The sequence below is a fragment of the Cannabis sativa genome, chromosome 9 (genome assembly GCF_029168945.1).
Source record: "Cannabis sativa cultivar Pink pepper isolate KNU-18-1 chromosome 9, ASM2916894v1, whole genome shotgun sequence".
NCBI lineage: Eukaryota > Viridiplantae > Streptophyta > Magnoliopsida > Rosales > Cannabaceae > Cannabis > Cannabis sativa.
The window spans coordinates 1,005,363-1,026,301 of record NC_083609.1 but is presented as its reverse complement, the minus strand read 5'-3'; the positions used below and the strand labels follow the sequence as shown (position 1 = coordinate 1,026,301).

Genomic DNA, 20,939 nt, shown 5'->3' with positions numbered 1-20,939 from the left:
GCGCTGCAACCTAAATTGCAACAAAAAAATCGTACAGAAACATCTATTGCAATTAGCGCTGCAAACACTTTAGAAACCCAAACTGTAAATTTGAAAAAAAAAATTAAAAAAATAGTATATGGAGTAATTCCCTTAAAATTAATAATTTTATTCTAAATTGTAATACATGTATAAATATTATATTTATTCAAAAATAATTTTATTATGATATAGTATTAAATTCTAAAATAAAATAAAAAAAAAAAAATCTCATTTTTTCACAATAAAAAAGATGATTGAAAGTGCTTTGAATGCAACTACCAAATGATATCACCTTCTAAGTGTTTCGGTAGACTCTTATTGATTTTGACATCTATAAGAGTTTTTTAGTTTAATTTTTTTTATAATCATTTACGTTATAGTTATTTAGGGTCATCTATAAATTCCAGAAAATATCTAGTATAATAAGATTCAAATATTTATTACTCACATAACTAGTTTTTTTTATACAAGTAATAAGTAATGATCCAAATTGTAAACTATTCAAAAAAAAAAATTAAAAAAATTAACAAGTGATCATAACTCATAAAAATAAATGTAGAGTCTACCGAAATACCGATTTACTAAAAAAAAAAAAATCTATATTCAATCCCCTAGGTTTTAAGACCCATACCATAGCCATTGGTGGACACTAATTTCATTTCCTTTGTACCAATAAAAAATAAGAAAAATAAATTCTACATCTAACTATACATAAAAATCAAAGTAATAAATGATTGGTCCTACATTCATATCAAATCATATCATTTCATTCATACAACTCTTCTAACATATCTACCTATAAAATGATAACACCTCCATTATTAATCCCCCAAATAAAAAAAAAACCCAGAAGTTAAAAAAGCAAAGAAAATGGTCTCATTGAAGAGGTTGCTTATTATTCTAATAACAATAATAATGTTGAATTATGGTGTTATTATTGTTGTTAGTGAAAAAAAGCACATTTCAATTGGAGCTATGAGAAGTGATTTGCCCATTTGTGGTGGAAGTAAAGGAGTTCCTTATTCAATGTCTTGTCTTCCTCAACCTTCTAATCCTTACCAAAAGGCTTGTCTTAAGATTTACAGGTGTAGACACCACACTTATTAATTTCATTTTTATTTTTCTTATTATTGTGTATTCTTATTTTCTTCTTTCTTTTAATATAGAAAAAAGAGAGAGTGAAAAAGAATTATTCATAGCATAATTTGCTTTTGGTTTATTGATGTTATAGTATAGTTAGATAGATATTTATTAATGAAAATGCTTTCTCATCTCTCTTAACATTTTGGATTAGTTATGATTTAAGATTTCATTAGAAGATGTTATGTTTAAGTAGGGTCGACCTTGAGTTATATTGAATTTTTGAAAAAAAAATAATAATAAAAATAGATAGTATAGTTAGATATTTGTTAACGAAAATACATTCTGAATTCTCGTAACATTTTGGATTAATTATGATTTAAAGTTTTATTAGAACATGTTATGTTATGTGTATGCTTTAAAAGAAATTTGTTTTTTCTTTTTTGTTTAAGCCCCTAAACTAGGTGGGTTCTAACTGGCTTTTGTCTAAAGATCTTATATTTAAGATAAGTGTTGTTAAGTTGTTGTTTATGAAATGTTTTATTAATGTAATTATTTAGTATTTGGTGAGGAAGTGTAATTGTGAAAAAATAGTGTGATTTATTAGACTAGGTTTAGTATCAAAAGTGTTATTTTTTAATATTTTAATTATTTACAATTTTTTTTATTTGTTAATTCTTATTTATGAGTAATATTCCATATATTTTGGTAACTAGTTCAAAAGTAATGTGGATGAGAAAACATTTTAATGAATGGTGCCCAATCTCATATCATATATAATAATTTATACTTTATATGCACCATTTTTAAGATATTATTTGGAATTAATTTCTATATTTGCATATAAAGCCTAGTTTAATTATTATTATTAAAAGTTTTTTCTTACAATGATAGATAATATGCTATTCTATGAGTATTTGGAGGACAAAGATAGTGATTTTTCCTTGAACTTTCCTAATGAAATTTGAATCATTATTCACATTCAATATTCAATATTCACCATGAAATTTTGGATAAATTTATTTCTCACTTATTATATCTTTTCAAAAATGTCACTTTCTTTTCCTATTTCAATATAGTGACATATATATATATAGTAGTTATTATTAGTATAGTAAACCAAAAGTTCCAATAGTAAATCCTCCCGTGAAGAATCTAATATGATCCAATAATACTTCTTTAATTATTTTTTTCAACTCCATAGATAGAGAAGAAGACAAAGATATATTATTAGATCATTTTTTTTGTACATATAAATACAAAGCTTGTCTTGTCCTTAATATATATGCACATGAAAATTGACTTAAATTTCATTTTCTAGCTTTAATAATAATAATAAAATGTACATATAGTTTTTTTTAAGCTTTTTCACTTTTCAACAATTTTTTATTTAAAATAATTACAAGAAAATACCATATCAATTTTATTAGGTCCATTATTACAGCATAATTTTTTTTATAGAGTAATATTTGTTAGTAATAGAGCAATCTTATGTATCCCAAGAAAATACTCTTCTGATCAATCTTGTGGTGTCACGTGTTTTGGGAACTAGAGTGCTTTCATCACGATACATAATATTCTTTCTTAGTGATGATATTAGGTTTTTTTATTTTTTATTATAATACTTACAAAAAAAATATTTTAGAGAGACGTTAAAAATATTATAACAAGTCATTGATACAGTAATATTACTTGTTACTTCTAATGAAATTTAAAATATAATTTTGAAAAAAATCATTAGTGAAGGTGGAGGTGGAAGTGGAACTACACTTATAAAAATAGGGTTAGGGTTAGGGTTTAGACTACATAGAGAATTATGACTCATGCTTTGGACATAAAAAAGAGGAGTGCCTAATTAGTCAAGCTTAATTAGATAGAGAAGTCTCAATAAATAATATTGTAATATTCTTCCAAAGACTATTAATGTGATCTCTCACCTAGGAAAGTTCTTAGAAATCAAACACAAAAATAACAATATTAATAATGACACCATTGAACAAAGTGGGAAATGTTTTGGACCAAAATAATGCAAGTGGGTATTGGTTAGTGAAGTGAACATGTTTACACTTTAAATAATTAACATCATTAAATTGTGAAACTTGTGTCCAACTATATCAAGTATGTCCCTATTTATTATATGAAGAAAAGAAGCTTAACTTATGTCCAACTATATATACCAAGTATTGTATTGCTAAACATGACATCAAGTCATCCAGATATGATAATAATAATAACAAATATTCAGTTTTTGGCAGCTAAACCCTTTTAACTATTATTTTACTTGCACTTAATCTCTCAAGCTCAAATTTTAGCAGTAAAACATTTCAAACTATTAAACTGTTAGCAAATTTAAAGTGTTATACAGTTAATTATGTGTACACTCTTATACATGTGACATATTTATATTGGCAAATCTAATATTATTATTTTGAAATTAAATAAAATTATAAAAATAAAAAATAAAAAATATTGTAAAAGTAACTGATCTAATTAAATTCATATATATAAATATATATTAAAAATTACATATACAAGTGATATTTTAATGTAGAAAATAAAAATTTTAAAATTTATTATATATGATACAAATATATTATAAAACTTAGTAGATTAAATAAATTAAATATATATTTCATTCTTATTTGTAAAAAAAATATATTTAAGAAAAGATCATATTTTTGCAAACTTATATTTTAACTATAAAAATAAAAATTCCCTACATTAATTTACCTCCCCAAAAAGTAAATCGCTTGATTAATGAATAAAAGTCTAAATAGAGGGTCAAAACTAGTATTTAGCTAAAAACAAAGGACCAAAATAGCAAAATTTTAATTTTCTTTTCTTTCCCATATTTAACACAATGGGAAATATCATGGTTTTTTGATCAAGTGAAGTGAGTAGCTATCATTGGTTTGGTGAAGTGCTATGGCCCCTTTTTACTATCTGAATGGAGATTCCACTACCATCCTATTTCTAAAAATAACATTTTTTTCAAATAATAATAATAATAAAAATAAAAATCATGGGAAAGAAAGACTTAATATAAAGTGCTTCACAACTAGACTCAAACATGGAAAACCATAGAAGAAATCTCAAAGAGAAGAACATGGTTTCTCTCCAATTCTACAACTCCCTTCTAATTATTGGCCTTTTATATTTCGGTTGCAGCACGACTCGGGTCGTGTTGTTAGCCGAATGCTACACTACTTACATGCCCTGCAATGGCTCCATAGCAGAGTGCCATGAAGAAGGTGAGATGTTTATGGAGTCCGACATAAGTAGAAGGATTCTAGAAGAGAAGAGATACATCTCACCCGGGGCTTTAAGACGAGATCAACCGGTTTGTAGAGGTGGTCAGGGAGGAGAATCTTATAGCAGAGCAGGAAACTGTCTTCCTCAGCAATCTAATCCTCCAGGAAGAGGGTGTGAAAAGTATTATAAGTGTAGAAAAGATTAATGAATAATCTAAGCTTTCAATGGATTCTGTAAACATCTACACACACACACATCGAGTTTACGATTAGCTTTGCTTAATACTAATCTATCTTTGTTCTCTATACTTCTGTGATTCATGCTACTACTGTCATCAGTTCTAAAAAATTTCAATGTTTTCAACAGATTTTGAAGAATTGTGCATTTGTGTATGTAATCATCTATGTCTAATAATGCCCTTCAACCTATTAACTTTCCATGTCGAAATCACAAAAGTTAGAAGCTTGATCAAAGCAACAAACTAGCTCACTTCCTCCTATCATTAGTCTCGGTTGAAAGTTTCTGAGTTTTTGTTTGCTATTTAGTTTTGCATTATTATTAGAAAGTTGAAGTATGTTTCTCATCGTGGTTCACCTTCATAATTCTTTTCGTGTTCTATATCATACCGAGCAAGTTTTAGATTTGCCCGGTGTCCTCCTATTATTAATTTCGGTTGATAGTTTCTGAGTTTTTGTTAGTAGGTTTGAAATTCTGGCAGTATTACAGTAGACACGGGCAAATCTAAAACTTGCTCGGTATGATATAGACCACGAAAAGAATTACGATGGTGAACCACGATGAGAAACATAATTCAACTTTGTAATAATCATACAAAACTAAATAGCAAGTAAAAACTCAGAAACTTTCAACCGAAATTGATATCAAAATGCTGGCAAAATGAAGTGATTCGAAAAAATCAAAATGTTGCGAATGATAACAAACTAGAGATCATACCGAGCAAATTCTCTAGGACTGCTAAGACTTGCACGGTAGGATATAAGACCACGAGAAAAATATGAAGGTGAACCACGATGAGAAACATATCTGCCCCATCAGCCTAAAACATGTTATGTTAAATAAATTTGCAGAACAATATCCTCAGAAATTCGAAGTCGTCATACTTCAACTTTATGGTAATCATATTACAAACTAAATAACAAGCAAATAACTCATTCAGGGATTTGAAGAGAAATTATAAATGTTCACTCTCACCTATTTATATAGTTAGCAACATGAAGTAATTCAGAGAATCAAAATGTTGTGAATGATAACTTTAATTGAGGTTATCTAATTATCAAGCATCTTCTACATGTTCTCTCCACATAGTATAATGCTACTTTAAGTCTGATTCATTCTTTCGGTACAAAAATAATAAAAGCGAAAGGACATAACGACTGCATTTTAGTAGCGTAATAATTGAAATTCGAAAACCTACTTAAATGAAAGCTTCCAAACCTCTCTGACATTAGACGAGCCATCTGTAACTTCGGAAACCAAGCTATAAGCCATAAGGCCTGCAGGGCATATTTTAATAGCCATTTAGTAACTAGCAAAGATTTCATGAATCTAATTGTAAAGCTAATAAGAAAGAAGAATAGAAATATCAAGAACATTATTCATTAATGGGGATTTTATACATATCATGGAAATAGCAGCATTCATGAGCTTAACTGCTTATTAGTCTGTTGTAATAACCTTCCAAATGCACAAAAATAACAATCCTAATCTGAGTAAATATAAGAGTCACAAGTTAGTTAGTTCAGCTTAGTTCCTTAGTTAGAATACTGTTATATTACTTTTAGTTAAGGCTAGTCCTATCTTACAAGAGGAAAGAAAGTAGATTACTTTCTGGGAGAGATACCAAACTGTTTATAAGAGTTTGGAACCTCATAATTTTCTGATAAAGCCATCAAGACCAAGCATGAGTTTTATTACAGTAGTTTATTAAGTTTTATTCTTTGTTTTAGTTGTCTTTTGGCTAAGTTGTTCGGTTTATTTTGGGTTAGTAACTTTTAATTAGGAGATTAGAACTCGGTTTCAGTTATGTTGGAAAGAGTTTAGAATTGAGAGAAATCTAGCCCTCTTGATTGAAAGGTTAGAAAAGGAGAAAAAGCCTCTCGAAGAGTCATTTTGTGTAATTCTTTCGTGATTAATAAAAGCATTCTGGTGGGATTTTAATATTAGTGTCTGAATTCTTTTGTGACATTATTTCTAATCTAAGAAGAGTCTGTCATTTTCTCTTTGATATCAATGAAATGCTTATGTTTTAATTCTTTCAAGAACTGAACTAGAACAATTTAACACTAAATAGTTTCTCAGTAAATCTGAAAGTATCTGTCTAGATTAACTCACCATCTTTCTCCACCATTGATAAAAACTGTCGTGTTCCTCCACCGACTCCAAAATAATGCTTCTTCGCTGCCATATATACCACGCCGTGTGGATAGCTCATGCACTGCATTTTAAAGGGTTTTTAGCTAGAGCAAATAGAGGTTGAGAAGATCATGAAGACCAAGAAAAAGGTAAGACTAATTCGATAAAGAACTACCTTTTTTATAAGTTCATAAAGTCTTTGGAAAACAGTGACAGAGTAGACTGTTTCTGCCATTAAAATAGTATCATAACCATCAACAGAACAATTTTCTGTGCTACAATCGAGTTCCTTCTTACTGTCGCGTACATAAGGAAGAAGTTTATCGATTTCACTCCAGTCGCCAGCAAAGAAACGAACTTCTGTTGCTGCCTCACTATCTGTTACACCTGTTTTCGAGTTTTGGATTTTCTTCTGAAGATTCGCATTTACATTGGGAATTGTTAAGCATTTTAGGACCTCGGCGTTAAAGTCTTGGAAATGAACGGCAGCTGCACCCTGATTCAGTAAAAGAAGAAGTGTAAAACATCTGATTTAGGATACTGAATTAGAAGCCAAGAATGAAAATTTACCTCGAGGCATGCAAAGATTCCAGGGAGTCCATGACCACATCCAAGCTGAAAAATTAACAAAAGAAATATAAGTCTTAGAAGATTGAATGAATGCGGGCAAAAGCGATGACTTTCTTGATTCATTTCTTTTTTATATACGACATGAGGTCTTCTCTGTTAGTCACTGGTTCAACTCGACTATTACTCCTTTCAGTGATGATTATTCGCTATTACCCGAACAACTCGATGAATAGAGAACTAAGCAGTTGATTTGGTTCAAATAAAGCCTCAATGTAGTTCTCATTTCCAAATGTAGTTTAACATTATCAATGAGCTTGACAGTGTTAAAATTGATCTGTTAGCCTTGATTCAGGCTTAAACTATAGGTATCAAATCAATCAACCGAAACATGTATTAATCTGAAACCTTAACCTAAGACAACAGATAAAGCTGGTGTGCCCTCCTGGGCTAGGACATTCAAATAATCAAAACTGATTACTACTCTTAAGGTAATCACTCACTAAATCACATATTCACAAGTCTATTCTTGAGGTACTTCAGTCACTCATTTGCACACTCAAATCATTGAAGAGTTGATATATAAGAATGAACTATGTGATCCTATCAATAACTCTCTAGAATCTGAATCAAGTAACAGACAGATGGTTTAAGATTCAAAAGTTCGAATTAAGCTTGAAAATAGATATCTCAGTTCTAAAAATACATTGGCAAACAAACAAATGTTTTCTAGATGATTACTTTGAGAGGAGACATGAACTTATAATAGAAGAAGTTACAGCAATCATATCAGATTTTGATACCAAGTTGCATTTGAAACATTGCATACGAAAATACATTCACTGCAAATTAGAATGCCCACCTCTAACACTCGCTTCCCGGTAAGAGTTAAATGTTCATTTCCAACCTCAGAACGAAGAGCTTTAACCAGATCAAGTGAACCCTCCCATAGCTTCAAACCCCCTATAAGCGTAAACCGAAAACAGAAAGATAAATAAACATTCAGTATTCATGATCACTAGCTTAAAGATTGGAGCCTAAGAAAAATCAACATTGTCTCAATCAAAGTAAATGGAAATCAAAATCTACTGGAATGATATTATGAACTACTAAGAATTCAGAAACAATTAATATATCAAAGTACAAAGAAAAAATAGAGTAAAGGAATGTGAATCTTATTTACCTTCATATTTTCCAGGGACTAAATCTGAATTCGACAAAGCAAAAACCTCTCGAGTACTAACACGGCCCTGAGAGAAATCACAAAAGCAAACATTCATCGTAGTTAATCTTAACACAACAATAATAAACAATCTAATTCACAAGGAAAGGAAATGAAGAATCTAGCCTATAGAAACTTAGAGTAATTCTACAGTACACCTCCTAATAAAGATGTTTTGATACATCTAGGAAAGCCTTATAATCTAACTTTTTCTTCTTTTCATGATCGAATAGCTTACAGTGTCGAAAATAAGATTCGAATAGTTTATACACCCGCAACTATTATTTCTTATACGTGCATTAAACAACTATTTCAATTTTATTTTCGGCAATGTAAACTATTCGAAATTTTCTCAAAATTTTACTAGTGAACTTAAAACACTACAATGTACGCAAACAAAAGTTTGATTAAAAAAATCTTCTAGATGTCGAAACAGATAGGGTTCTACCAAAATCACTTTAAAAGTTCTTCTAAATGTCGAAACAGATATGGTTCTACCAAAACCGCTCTTCTAGATGTCGAAACGAAACAGGATTCTACCAAAACAGCCAGTGTGTATCGTATAAGACCAGAATCTTTGATCATTGGCCTAAAAAAACACTAACCTATTCTTCTATGACAATGGAAATGTAAACCTAATTCAAGATTTTCTAACAAACCAAACAGACATAACCAAAAAAAAAACTGACCTTGAGCAAAGTAAGTCCATCGAAGTTCACAGGCTCCACATTAAATTTCACAGACGACGAAGCCTATTTCAAGTTAAATTCAATAACTTAAACATAATCCTAGCTAGAAAGAAAACAAAAATATTGGATTATACGTAAGAAAGTTGATGATAGTATAGTACCTCGGAGGAAAGTACTTCAACGGAAGGAGGTGGCGGCGGAACCGGCGACTCTGGAGTATCGAAAAACCCAAAACCAGAGCTGACATTACTGGCGGAGGAGGAGAAGAGGCGAAACGTTTCTGAAGTCCGATTCTGGAAAAATAATTATGAAACTGTAAAAAAGAATGAGCAGAAAATAGATTGGTTTGAAGATAAAATTATGAGAAGAAGAAGAAGAAGAGAGTATTCAAGTTGTTAATGAAAACCAACCTCGTTTTCCGCCATTGTTAACCACTGCTCTGCTGCTTTGCTTAGTCTTAGTGGTACTATTTTGTTCCTTAACACTTCTAATTGAGAAGACTTTTTTTCATAATTACCATTTTTTTACTTTTCAATTGATTTATACCACTTTTCTAATTGTAGGTTTTAGGGTGCTATTCTTTTTTTTCTTTTTTTGAAGAAATGCTTACATATATTAGATTAAACTCAGTTAGACCTCACGGTCATTACAAAATATAATATCGGGCATAGAGAAAAGTGGCACAGAGCCAATGAACTCCGGGAAGGTAGAGTAGAAATTAGTATGATAAAAAAAAATAGGATAGAATTTGCTCTAATGGGAAAAAGCCTACTTAGCCACATTATGGGCTATAAAATTACATTGTCTACCAAAACATTGAAACGTACAACCAATAAAAAAGGGGGAGGTGTTTTTACAAAAAGAGACATAGTTATCAAGCTCCCAACAGGATTCCTTCCCATTAAGTACGTTGATTACTACCCTCGAATCACTCTCCACATTATGTGCTATTCTTTTTATGGATAATTAGGATATTTTTTGTCCTCTTAATTTTGATGTGTAACGAATTATGTCATTCGATCGTTAAAAATTTCTCGTGAGCATGCATTATTGAGATTATGGATGGATTTTTCATAATTTCGTTCAATTTTACTAATATGATGATTGTCTAAGGTCGGTCCTAACATAGGTGGGCTAAGCTCGTGACTAAGGCACACACTTTTTGGAGCCCAAAATAAAAAATGAATGGCCTTATTAAGTAAAATTAAATGTATTGTAAATAATAAATATTCATAGCTTAGTTGGTTGGGGTGTATGGCGTATTACACAGTGAGTTTGAGTACAATGACAATCTTTTTCAATATTTTTTTTTATATTTCTGAAAGTGAGGGTCCTAAAATTTAAATGGCCTTAGGCCCATATATTCTCAAGGTTGGTATTGCGATTGTCCTTATATCAAATTGTGCCCACTAAACTTTAATATATATTAAATTGTGTTTCTCGAACTTTGACATGCAACGCGCAGTGCCTCTTGAACTTTTATTCACGTATGACTTTTATTAATAAAATTAGACAAAAGTTCTTGAATATAATAATCTCAATAATTTACGAGAAATTTTTAACAACTTAAAAAATTCAGGAAACATAATTTTATCAAAATTTAGAGGATAAAAATATTAATTATCCTTTCTTATTCCAATTTGATCTATACTCGGTGAAACTTTTATTTTATTTTGTTGAGAGTTTGGTAAAATCTTAAATTGGACCATGGCCCAACTCCAGTAAGCCCATAAACTACAAATTATGAGAATTTGGTTTTGGTTGCCTATACAAGCAAATGGGATAAGTTGAAAAATACATATTTTTTGTATCCATTAATTAAAAATATTATCATATTATATTTCATTAAAATCTACCTACTTTTGTAATTGAGTTGCCTAATATACCCTCATCCCTCCACTTAAGTTTAGCATATGATTTATATTAATCTAAATGATATAATAGGAACATCACATATAAAAGTGGTTATATCTCAATGAATATGGAAATGAAGGTAAAATTAAAATAAATAAAGCTAAATAGGTATATAATGCAATTTCCTCCAAACAACAAATCCCTCTATGGGTGTGGGCTAGGATGGTTAGAGAACCAAAGGCCCAAGATCTACAATAAACCTCAAATAAATAGCAATAATCCTAGTTGGTACAAATAACTATGAGAAAATATTAAAAGTTACAAGTGTCTACCATCTTCTAATATATTATATTATTATTATTATAATTAAGTATTAAATAAATATTATTAATTAATTATAAAGCATCACTTTTAAGTGGTACGAAACATCACTGATACCTTATAACAGTACTCTATAATATGCAAACATCCAAAGGGTAGTGACTAGTGAGCCTAAAGGTGTGAATGTTCTTTTGGGTCTATATTGATCCATATTGATACACATGTTAAAATTACTTTACCTCTTCTAATTAGGAATCAATATTTTTGGGAAGGTGGATGTACAACCCACAACGATGAGATTATATATTTTGAACAATAAAAATGTGTTCGTTATAGTTACACTATTGTTTTTGTAATTTTTCGAAAAATTTTAAATAAATTTTAATACTTATAATAGAGTTTTCAATGTGCCAATTTACCATTGGTGTTATAAAAAAATTCTCTTTTTTTTTTTTTGCACAATAACTTATTTAAATTTTTATAAATTTTACATGTTGTAACTATAACAAATACCAGCATAATAAAATAATATTCTTGCATATGTTTTAAGATGAAAAGTTGAGCACAAAGCTTTAAGACAAAAAAAAAAAAAAATTATTGGACTCTCGTAAAAGAAATATGTGATATTTTTAAAAGATACTAAAAAACTATTTGCATTTTTTAAAAAGTAAAAATAAATTTAGGGCTTCTAGATTGGGTGGTCTTAAGTGCGTGCCTAACCTGCTTTAACTCAGATCCAACCGAATTGAGCACGATGTTAAAATAAGAGATTGTAATTTTAGCACTTCTCTCCATTTAACATAATAATACATGCATGTGTGACCGATTAGTAAAACATTTTCATATGATTTTCTTGAAAAGAAACTTTTTTTTTTTATCTATTTTCTAAGCAATTATAAATCCCACTAATTAAGGCATAAATTATGAAAAACGACCACAACAAACAAATTGCTAAGAGACATAGATTATGTAATAATAATAATAATAATAATAATAATAATAATAATAATAATAATAATAAAATGCTTGGTGGAAAAGTCTATTGGAGGATTGTCCCCTCACATATGGACTAATCATAAAAATGGCTTCATCCCAAGATATTAATGTTTTATTACTAATTATTATTATAATTTGAGCAATATAAGATGAGTAATGTTGCCACATCACTTCACTTTTAGAGTGTTCTATTTGAAAGTAATTGTGTAATTATTAGTTAATTAATTACACCCTTTTTTTAAAAAAAAAAAAAAAATACAATCAAAATGCATTTAGATATGAAATAATAATAATTTCATTTACTCAATCAATTGAATAGAAATAGCAACTATAGATCATTGATTTGAAGGTAATAAAATAAACAAAACAAAGGCCATAAATTCACATTTTTATTTTATAATCCTACCTACTATTAATCACCGGCCAAGTGGTAGAAATATAAATAAAATATATATTTGGGTAGATTAGAATTTTATTCATAAGTAAGCAATAATATCATTTGATTTAAAAATCCTAAATTCTTAGAAGCATAAATTTATCAAATCAAATATATTAAAGGGTAAATACCATTTTGGACCCCCTGTTTTACAAAAGTTACCAATTGGACCCTGTGTTTTGTTAAATGACAAAATGGACCCTGTATTTTCTAAAATAGTACAAATAGGACCCTGAATTGATTTTTTGTCAAAATAAAGTTTAATTATAATCCAATCTAAAAGTGCTATGACAAAACTGTTTACATTTTTTGTATCTGTTCGTATTAAGCATTGTCTTCAAGTTGGTTGTATTAAAAAAAAAATTGTCAAAAATTAAGCTCAGGGTCCTATTTTTACTATTTTAGAAAATACAGGGTCCATTTTGTCATTTAACAAAATACAGGGTCCAATCTGTAACTTTTGCGAAACACAGTGTCCAAAATGGTATTTACCCTATATTAAATCTTAATTTACAACAATTTAATCTATAAATATATTACTTTTTTTTTTAAAAAAAAAAAGTCAACTTTATTTGACTGTGATGAGTTATCCATATATGGAGCCTTGAGTGGCATAATTGGCTCACATTAATATGCTAGCTGTATTATCACAAAAAATAAAACACCTCAATAATCCAAATAATTTGTTCCTAACTGAGATAATGACTATTAAATTAAATGATATATATTCTCTTTTTTTTATTATCTTTTTAGTTAAGTTTTATACCAACCCATAAAAATGATTTACAACCACTACAATTTTTTATATATTTGATGATAAAGACAGCTCAAGAAAATTAATATCTGTTTTATTATATAAATTAATTATACACCATTAAATCTCAAATGTCATTATCACTAACTATATTATATAGTTTTATAATTTGAGTGATTTGAGTCTTTAGTTTTCTTTGGCTTGTTAAGTATCTAAACCATCACTTCAAATAATAAAAATTCTTTTTTTATATATATAAAAAATAAATAAAAAAAGAGAGGGGACCCCATAACATGTGCTGTTATCACAAAGAAACTAAAGAAAGTCCTAATCAAATTGTATAGAAAGTCCCCACTTTTTTGAACAAACCTAACACGTTCATTTGTAGTTGTAGATTCTTATGTATACATCTTCCATGTGCTATAACTTTCTTCACCTTACAAATCAAACCAAACCAAACACAACTCATCAAATATTAAAAAGGATTGCTATTAGACACCGGTAGTGTTGAATATCACTGTTACGAGTTGTTAAGTATCGATTGTGTTTAATATTATCGATTAGAGTAATATAACAGTTTTAGATCGTTTTAAGCAGATTCAAGAGATATGACACTTTCGGTTCATATTTAGTACACTATATTGTATTTTATTATATAATATTGTGTTAAACTAAATTATATTGTACTGTACTATATTCAGTATTAACTTGGATTAAAAGACGTGTAAAATTATATTAGCTTTACTATAAACCTGACTCCAACGAGGACCCAAACCCAGTTCCCAAACCTAAACTCAGACCACGAACCAAACCTTAGACCTAGCTCAAAACCCTAGATCTGGAACCAAACTCGACTTCAGACTTCAACCCAAGATAATATCTACTTTTAGATAGTATTAAATGACTCAAGCACACATTTTTGGTAATGTTAGGCAGATTTGTTCCTTTAGCATTAAAAGCAAGTCAAAAATCATAGACATACACATCTCATCCAGCTAATATCTAATCATCAACTTTTGGTTTTTTTTATAGCCTTATCAAAAGCTCTCTTTCCATGTCATAATAGAGTGGAAAGTGGTTCAAAATATGGGGAATCCTAAGAGAGTATTGAGTCCTTTTCTTTTTAACACTACAATACTCAAAAGAACAACTCATAAGAAAAATTGGGCAAAGAAAAATGTCTCACAAAAAAATTATAATTAAGAAAGTAAAAAGGAAATATTATACATTTGGAGAATAATATAATGAAAGAATATCAAAGGAGAACAACAACAACACACCTTTAGGGGCCCTTTTGTTCTTCCTTTTTTGGCCATATTAAGGTATCTTGGTAATGAGAAAAACAATGTGTTAGCTCAAAAGAATCAACAATAGCTGTAAATTTTTACATATTTCATCTGGTTTTAGGACAAGAAAACATATTGTGTGAAGAACAAAACTAAGCAATAAATACAGAAGAAGAAAAATTTAAGATAAAAACAGTTGCAATATTCAATCATCAAATCACTTGGGAGTCAAATGATTATCACCGGCAATCTGTTGATTGAAATGAGTCAGCGAATTTCGATGGAATACTAGATTGAGTTTGTGATAAGGAAATGTCATCAAACATTCGGGAAGTCCCTTCATCGGCTTGCCATCTTTGTAAAGCTTGAGGAAGGCTCATGTTTAGGTTAATACCGTCGTTTTCATCGTCTTCTTGGCAAGAAGGTTTCCATTGCTCGACGAGAGGACCTAAGATGTTGACAGCATGTCCCATGTCGGGTCTTTGGTATGGTTCCCGAGCAGTACAATGTCCTGCTAACTCAGCAACTTTGTATATGCTCTCCATTGTCTCCTCATCGGGGTCGAGAGTTTGATCAATCGCCTTTGGAATGTTCTCCTTGTTGATTAGGACTCTTCTGAACCATGTCACCAAATGAGACCTCTCATCAGGCACTGTGTCATCTAGAGCTTTTCTACCAGTTATGATTTCCATTAAAACAACACCAAATGCATAAACATCTACTTTCGTTGTCACTCTACCGGTTGCTGTAGAAAATCAACATGAGTAATAATATTTAGTATGGTAAATAACTCTTCCTATGTCTTATCCTAATAAAATTTCTAGCAGTAATGTAAATAGATATTTTAAAGAGACAATGTGAGAATTTCTTACCAGCATACTCAGGTGCAAGGTACCCGAAAGTCCCAGCCAATCTCGTCTCCAAAGAGTATTTTCCATCAGGGGCATTCTTAACCAAACCGAAATCAGCAACCTTTGCTCTCATCAAATCATCAAGAAGAATGTTTGATGGTTTTAAATCTCTATGGATAAAACTCTGTTGAGCTAAACTGTGAAGATATTCCACTCCTCGCGCCACATCCAATGCTATAGTAACCCTTTGCTTCCATGTAAGAGGAGAAATCCCATACTCTTGCCAATCAAACAAATGTTGAGTCAATGTTCCTTGTGGCATGTATTCATATACCAAAAGCCTCTCATGGCCATTGATGCAGTATCCCAAGAGTGCAACCAAATGTCTATGCCTAACTTTCGTAAGAACAGCAATCTCGGCCTGAAACTCGTTCATCCCTTTCGTTCCCATGGCATTAGACTCCATCCTTTTCACTGCAATTTTAGTCCCATCATGCAACTCTCCTTTGTAAACAACACCGAAACCGCCTCTCCCCAAAATATTATCTTCACTGAAATTATTCGTCACTTGTCTAAGAACTTGCATCGAAATGGAAACATTTCCACCCTCAAAAACCGGAAAATCATTCCGATCACCACTACTCTGGCTCTGCAATTCACTAGCAATTCCATTATAACCATTATTACCCATTACACTAGCCTTCCCCATTTCTTTACCAATCTCAGGATTTTCCACCCTTCCAAACTTCTTATGCCTATTCTTAACAAAACATTTATAGGACACAAACAATACAACAAGAACAAAGATAATCACAGCAATTACAATACCAGCAATCATACCAGCCGAAACCCGATTACCATTCCCCGTTCCATTCGCGCTCCCATCAGTGGAATTGCTAGAGCCAGAGCCAGAAGACCCTCCACTCTCCGAGCTCGGAGTTTTCCCAAGTAAAACATTACCAGTAGTAGTAAACTTCACCGTTGGTGGAAAACTAGGAATATCACCAGTAAGATTGTTATTAGAAACATCAAGAACTTGAAGCTGAGGCAAAAGGGTCAAACTACTAGGAATTGAACCAGTCAAACCATTATCATTCAAGTACAAATTCTTCAAAGATGTAAGATTAGCAAAAGCAGGTGAAATCTTCCCCAAAAACCCCTGCTTTTTAAAATTCACAGTAATAACATTCCCATCAGAATCACAAATAACAAAACTCCAATCTGAACAAGCATCATTGTTTTTCCATGAATTTGCTAACACAGTTGGATAACCCAAATCCCCAGCAACCTGAAGCAAAGCCATAACCTGAGGATCACAAGGTCCAGGAGTACTCTTACAGAAACTATTAGTACCATCAAGCTCAACATTGGTGACAGACTTAGGAAACGAAGGCATTGGACCCTGCAACTTATTGTTAGCCAAAGTAATGTTCTTTAAGCTTGGAATTGAAGATAAGCTATTGGGAACAATCCCTGTTAACAAATTATCACGAAGTTGAAGATCAAATAATGTGTCCAAATTCGAAAGGTCTGGAATTGGACCAGTGAACAGATTCTTATGAAGCCAAACCTGATACAAACTAGTCATATTAGCCAACACTTCAATGGTACCAGAAAGCCCCATTTGTTGATTATTAAGCCATAGATTTCGAATCACAGATCCAGCAAAACTCGGAGGTAAAACCCCAGTGAGATTATTGTAAGAAAGTCTCACATCTTGTAAATTTGGGAATGAGCCAAAAATATCAGGAATAGTACCAAACATATTACAACTTCCGGCATATAAAGTAACCAAGCTAGAAGATCCGACCAGCTCTGCCGGAAAACTCCACGGAGCAAGGTTTATGTTTGTGCTGATACTCAAAGTTTGCAAATTTGTCAGTCCTTGAAAACACCCAGATGGAATTGAAGTGAAATTGTTACCATCAAGATAAATTGATTGAAGAAGAGAAAGATTCGCCATTGATGGGAAAGAGCCTTTGAAATGATTCCCTTGAAGAGACAGAGTTGTGAGTTGAGACAGAGTACCGAGATCGGAAGGGAGAGTTCCGGTGAGAGACATATCTCTTAAATTAATGGCGGTGACTTTGCCGGAACTACACTTAATGCCGTCCCAGGTGGAACAGTAATCGGCGGTGGACGACCAACCCTTCGGTGCCGGAGATACGACGGAGAGAAGCTTTGACATTACGGCGGATTCGTCGGCGGCGGCGGCGAGAATGAGGCAGAGAAACAATGGAGATATTCGGAAGAGGAAATTTAGGGTTTCCAGAATCCCCATTTTTTTGGTAGAGAGAGAAGAGAAGAAGAAAGAAGAAGAACTTAAATGAGTCTTTGTTTGGTTGTCTTTTTATTTTTTTAGGGTTTTATGGTTTTTTTTTTTTTGTTAGTACTACAAAATGTAGAAGGTGAACTACGTGGAGAATAAGGTTTGTTTGAAAAGAATTTAATAAATAAATAAATAAAAAGAAGTTTGTTGAAATGAATTTGACATTCACATGTTGGTCACATAATATTATTATTATTATTATTATTATTATTATTATTTGTCTAAAAAATTTTGGTATATACTTAAATCATATTCTTTTGGTTGTTAAAAATTTTCATTGAACTACTATTAAACTATTTAAATAGTTGGATTTAAGAATTTTTATCTAATTTTATTCAATTTTACTGATTCGGTGATTGTTCATATACTAAATTATACTCCTTAAACTTTGATATCTACCAAATCATGTTCTTCAAACTCTGATGTACTAAATTATGCTCTCTGAATTTTAATTCATATAGACTTTCCTTACTAAAATTGAACAAAAATCTTTAAATTCAACAATCTCAATAATTCAGGAAGATTTTTTAATGACTATAAAAATTCAGGGGACATGATTTGGTATATGTCAAAGTTCGAAGGGTAAAAATCTTAATTAGTTTTATTATTATTATTATTATTTTGTTGAATAAAAAAAAGAAAATGCGGTACAGATTCATTTACTGCCCCTTCAGTCACTTTGACAACTTATAAGGATCTTATACCTAAACTTTTTAATTGGGTCATCGGTAATCACTTTAAGGATTCCCATCACATATATGACACTACCTACCGACTACAACAAGCTAGCCTTTAGAAGGTCAATTATTTTTTAATCCCTTCAAGAGGGGTTGTGGTGGTTTATTATTATCATTATTATTTAGTTTAATTGGGATTTGTTTTCGAATTTTAATTTTTACCAAATCATAATCTCAAAACTTTTGAGGTTTTATAAATTATTTTGAATTGAGATTGTTGAATTTGAGAACTTCTGTTCAATTTTAGTAACAGGTGCTTGACGTGGAGGAGAGTTCAAATGCACAATTTGATTCATGTCAAATTTTAGGAACATGATTTGGTATATGTTAAATTTCAAAAAATATGATTTAGTAAAGTTAAAATTTTAAAGTACGATTTAATACAGGATAATTTTCGCATGTTAAAACTTTAAACGAAATTAGATGGGGTTCTTGAATTCAATAATATTAATAGTTTGGAAAGAGTTTATAATAATCTTTCAAATTTCAAAAGCACAATTTATACATATCAATATTTCGAGAAGAAAGAAATCATAATTAACCTTATTATTATTATTATTATTATTATTATTATTATTATTATTATTATTGTTTTGAGGTGGAGTGTTAACATCTAACCTTCATTTCTATTTTCGTTTTTTTTTGTTTGAAAATATATGTTGAAGTATTTATTATTTTTTTCATGTCAATATTTGTTTTAGAATGATATTGTAATTGTTTTATTTAAAAAAAAAATTATAAATAATTTAAAGTAACAAATATAATTTTTAATATTACAATTTATCACCCATTTTCAAAAAGAAAAATTTTAGACATTTACCTCCGTGTGTAATAAACTAACTAAATTATAAATTACAATTTCACCATTTTAAATTATTTAATTTTTTTAAGAAAATTGTAAGAAATTATATATAACTATACTATAGATAATATCATAATAACTCAGTATTCACATCAAAGACTTGTTTATTTTACTTTAATTTTCACATTCAAAATTCATAGAAATTATTATAAACATGTAAGTAAAATAACAAACATAAAAATGGCTTCAAATTAATTTATTTATTTTGTTTTATATAAATTAAGTTATGTTTGTTGAATTTGTTGGACAAGTCTAATCCAATTCAGTTTTCTGTTTGGCTGAGATTAATTTCGAATGGACATAAAATCTTTTCTCATTTATTTTTCAAATATTTCTATTTTCGGACTCATCAATAAAAATGATTACCCAAAATTTAAAATGTTTCATTATATATTTTTATAAAATTTATTGCAGCAATTTAAAAAAAAAATAATAATTAAATTCCATAATAATAATTTATCACTAATCATTATATCGTTAAATTAAATAAAATTTCCACTGTTTAAAGCAATTATTCTCATTATTAAATTAAATAATGGATACACGTGGCAGCATATAAATGGAAGTTAATCAATACGGTGGAGGTGGGTCCCGCGAATCCAAACTATATTAAACGGTGACAGCTGGCGCTTAGCTGATTTGGCGTTTTATTATTTTCCGAAGGGTACACGTGTCAGAATATGAATGGAATGTAATACGGTGGAGGTGGGTCCCGCGAATTTATACCATACTACGGTGACAGCTGGCACTTTCCTTTCGCACCGTTTTTCACAATTAATTAATTATTTTATTTTTTTATTCTTGTCTCTTTCTTTTTTCCGCTTTTCAATTTGGAAATTTTCAGTCTCAAAAAAAAAAAAAAAAAAAAAATTGGAAATTTTCCGTCATATGTAATTATTATTATATTTAAATTTAAATATACTAACGCGTTCTCTATTTTACACTGAAACGCGTATTTTTTAATAATAATAATAAAAGAATTAGTTGAACTTGTCTTTTAATGCAAATGTGTGTGATTTTTGGTATTTATGTAGATTATTTTAGTGTGGTTTACAGCTATTTGGCTAGTTGGAGTGAAAAACTCACACATAGTTTTCAGTTTTTTTTAGATTATTATCCATAGTTTTTGAATGAGCATTGCAGGTATCATTCTCACGGTGTTTTTTTTTTTGAAAATAAGCGTGCATATATTAGTTAAATAAAGTTAAACCTCACAGTCATTACAAATAAATTGTTTAGGGATAGAATGAATAGGAAGACATCCAAACCTCTGGTGGGTAAATGCCCACTTAGCCACATTATGGACGCT

General features: G+C 30.1%; 3 protein-coding genes across 3 annotated transcripts; 1 reads left to right on the top strand and 2 right to left on the bottom strand.

Annotated features, from left to right (window-relative positions):
• Positions 1 to 4,171: 4,171 nt before the first annotated feature.
• On the top strand, positions 4,172 to 4,730 carry LOC115722473 (protein RALF-like 32). The gene has a single exon (XM_030651691.2). The coding sequence runs from the start codon at positions 4,172 to 4,174 to the stop codon at positions 4,556 to 4,558; it is 387 nt and encodes a 128-aa protein (XP_030507551.1). The 3' UTR covers positions 4,559 to 4,730.
• LOC115722437 (uncharacterized) lies at positions 4,172 to 9,763 on the bottom strand. The gene is made up of 10 exons (XM_030651646.2): positions 9,615 to 9,763; positions 9,366 to 9,497; positions 9,205 to 9,267; positions 8,477 to 8,543; positions 8,156 to 8,256; positions 7,297 to 7,341; positions 6,902 to 7,222; positions 6,706 to 6,808; positions 5,308 to 5,867; positions 4,172 to 4,594 (listed from the first exon to the last, which is right to left on the bottom strand). Exons 1-9 carry the CDS (start codon positions 9,627 to 9,629, stop codon positions 5,785 to 5,787), a joined length of 930 nt encoding a protein of 309 aa, XP_030507506.2. The 5' UTR covers positions 9,630 to 9,763; the 3' UTR covers positions 4,172 to 4,594; positions 5,308 to 5,784.
• A 4,980-nt stretch (positions 9,764 to 14,743) lies between these two features.
• LOC115722362 (receptor-like kinase TMK4) lies at positions 14,744 to 18,100 on the bottom strand. The gene is made up of 2 exons (XM_030651557.2): positions 15,724 to 18,100; positions 14,744 to 15,596 (listed from the first exon to the last, which is right to left on the bottom strand). The coding sequence occupies exons 1-2, from the start codon at positions 17,981 to 17,983 to the stop codon at positions 15,091 to 15,093; spliced, it is 2,766 nt and encodes a 921-aa protein (XP_030507417.2). The 5' UTR covers positions 17,984 to 18,100; the 3' UTR covers positions 14,744 to 15,090.
• Between the last annotated feature and the right edge of the window lie 2,839 nt (positions 18,101 to 20,939).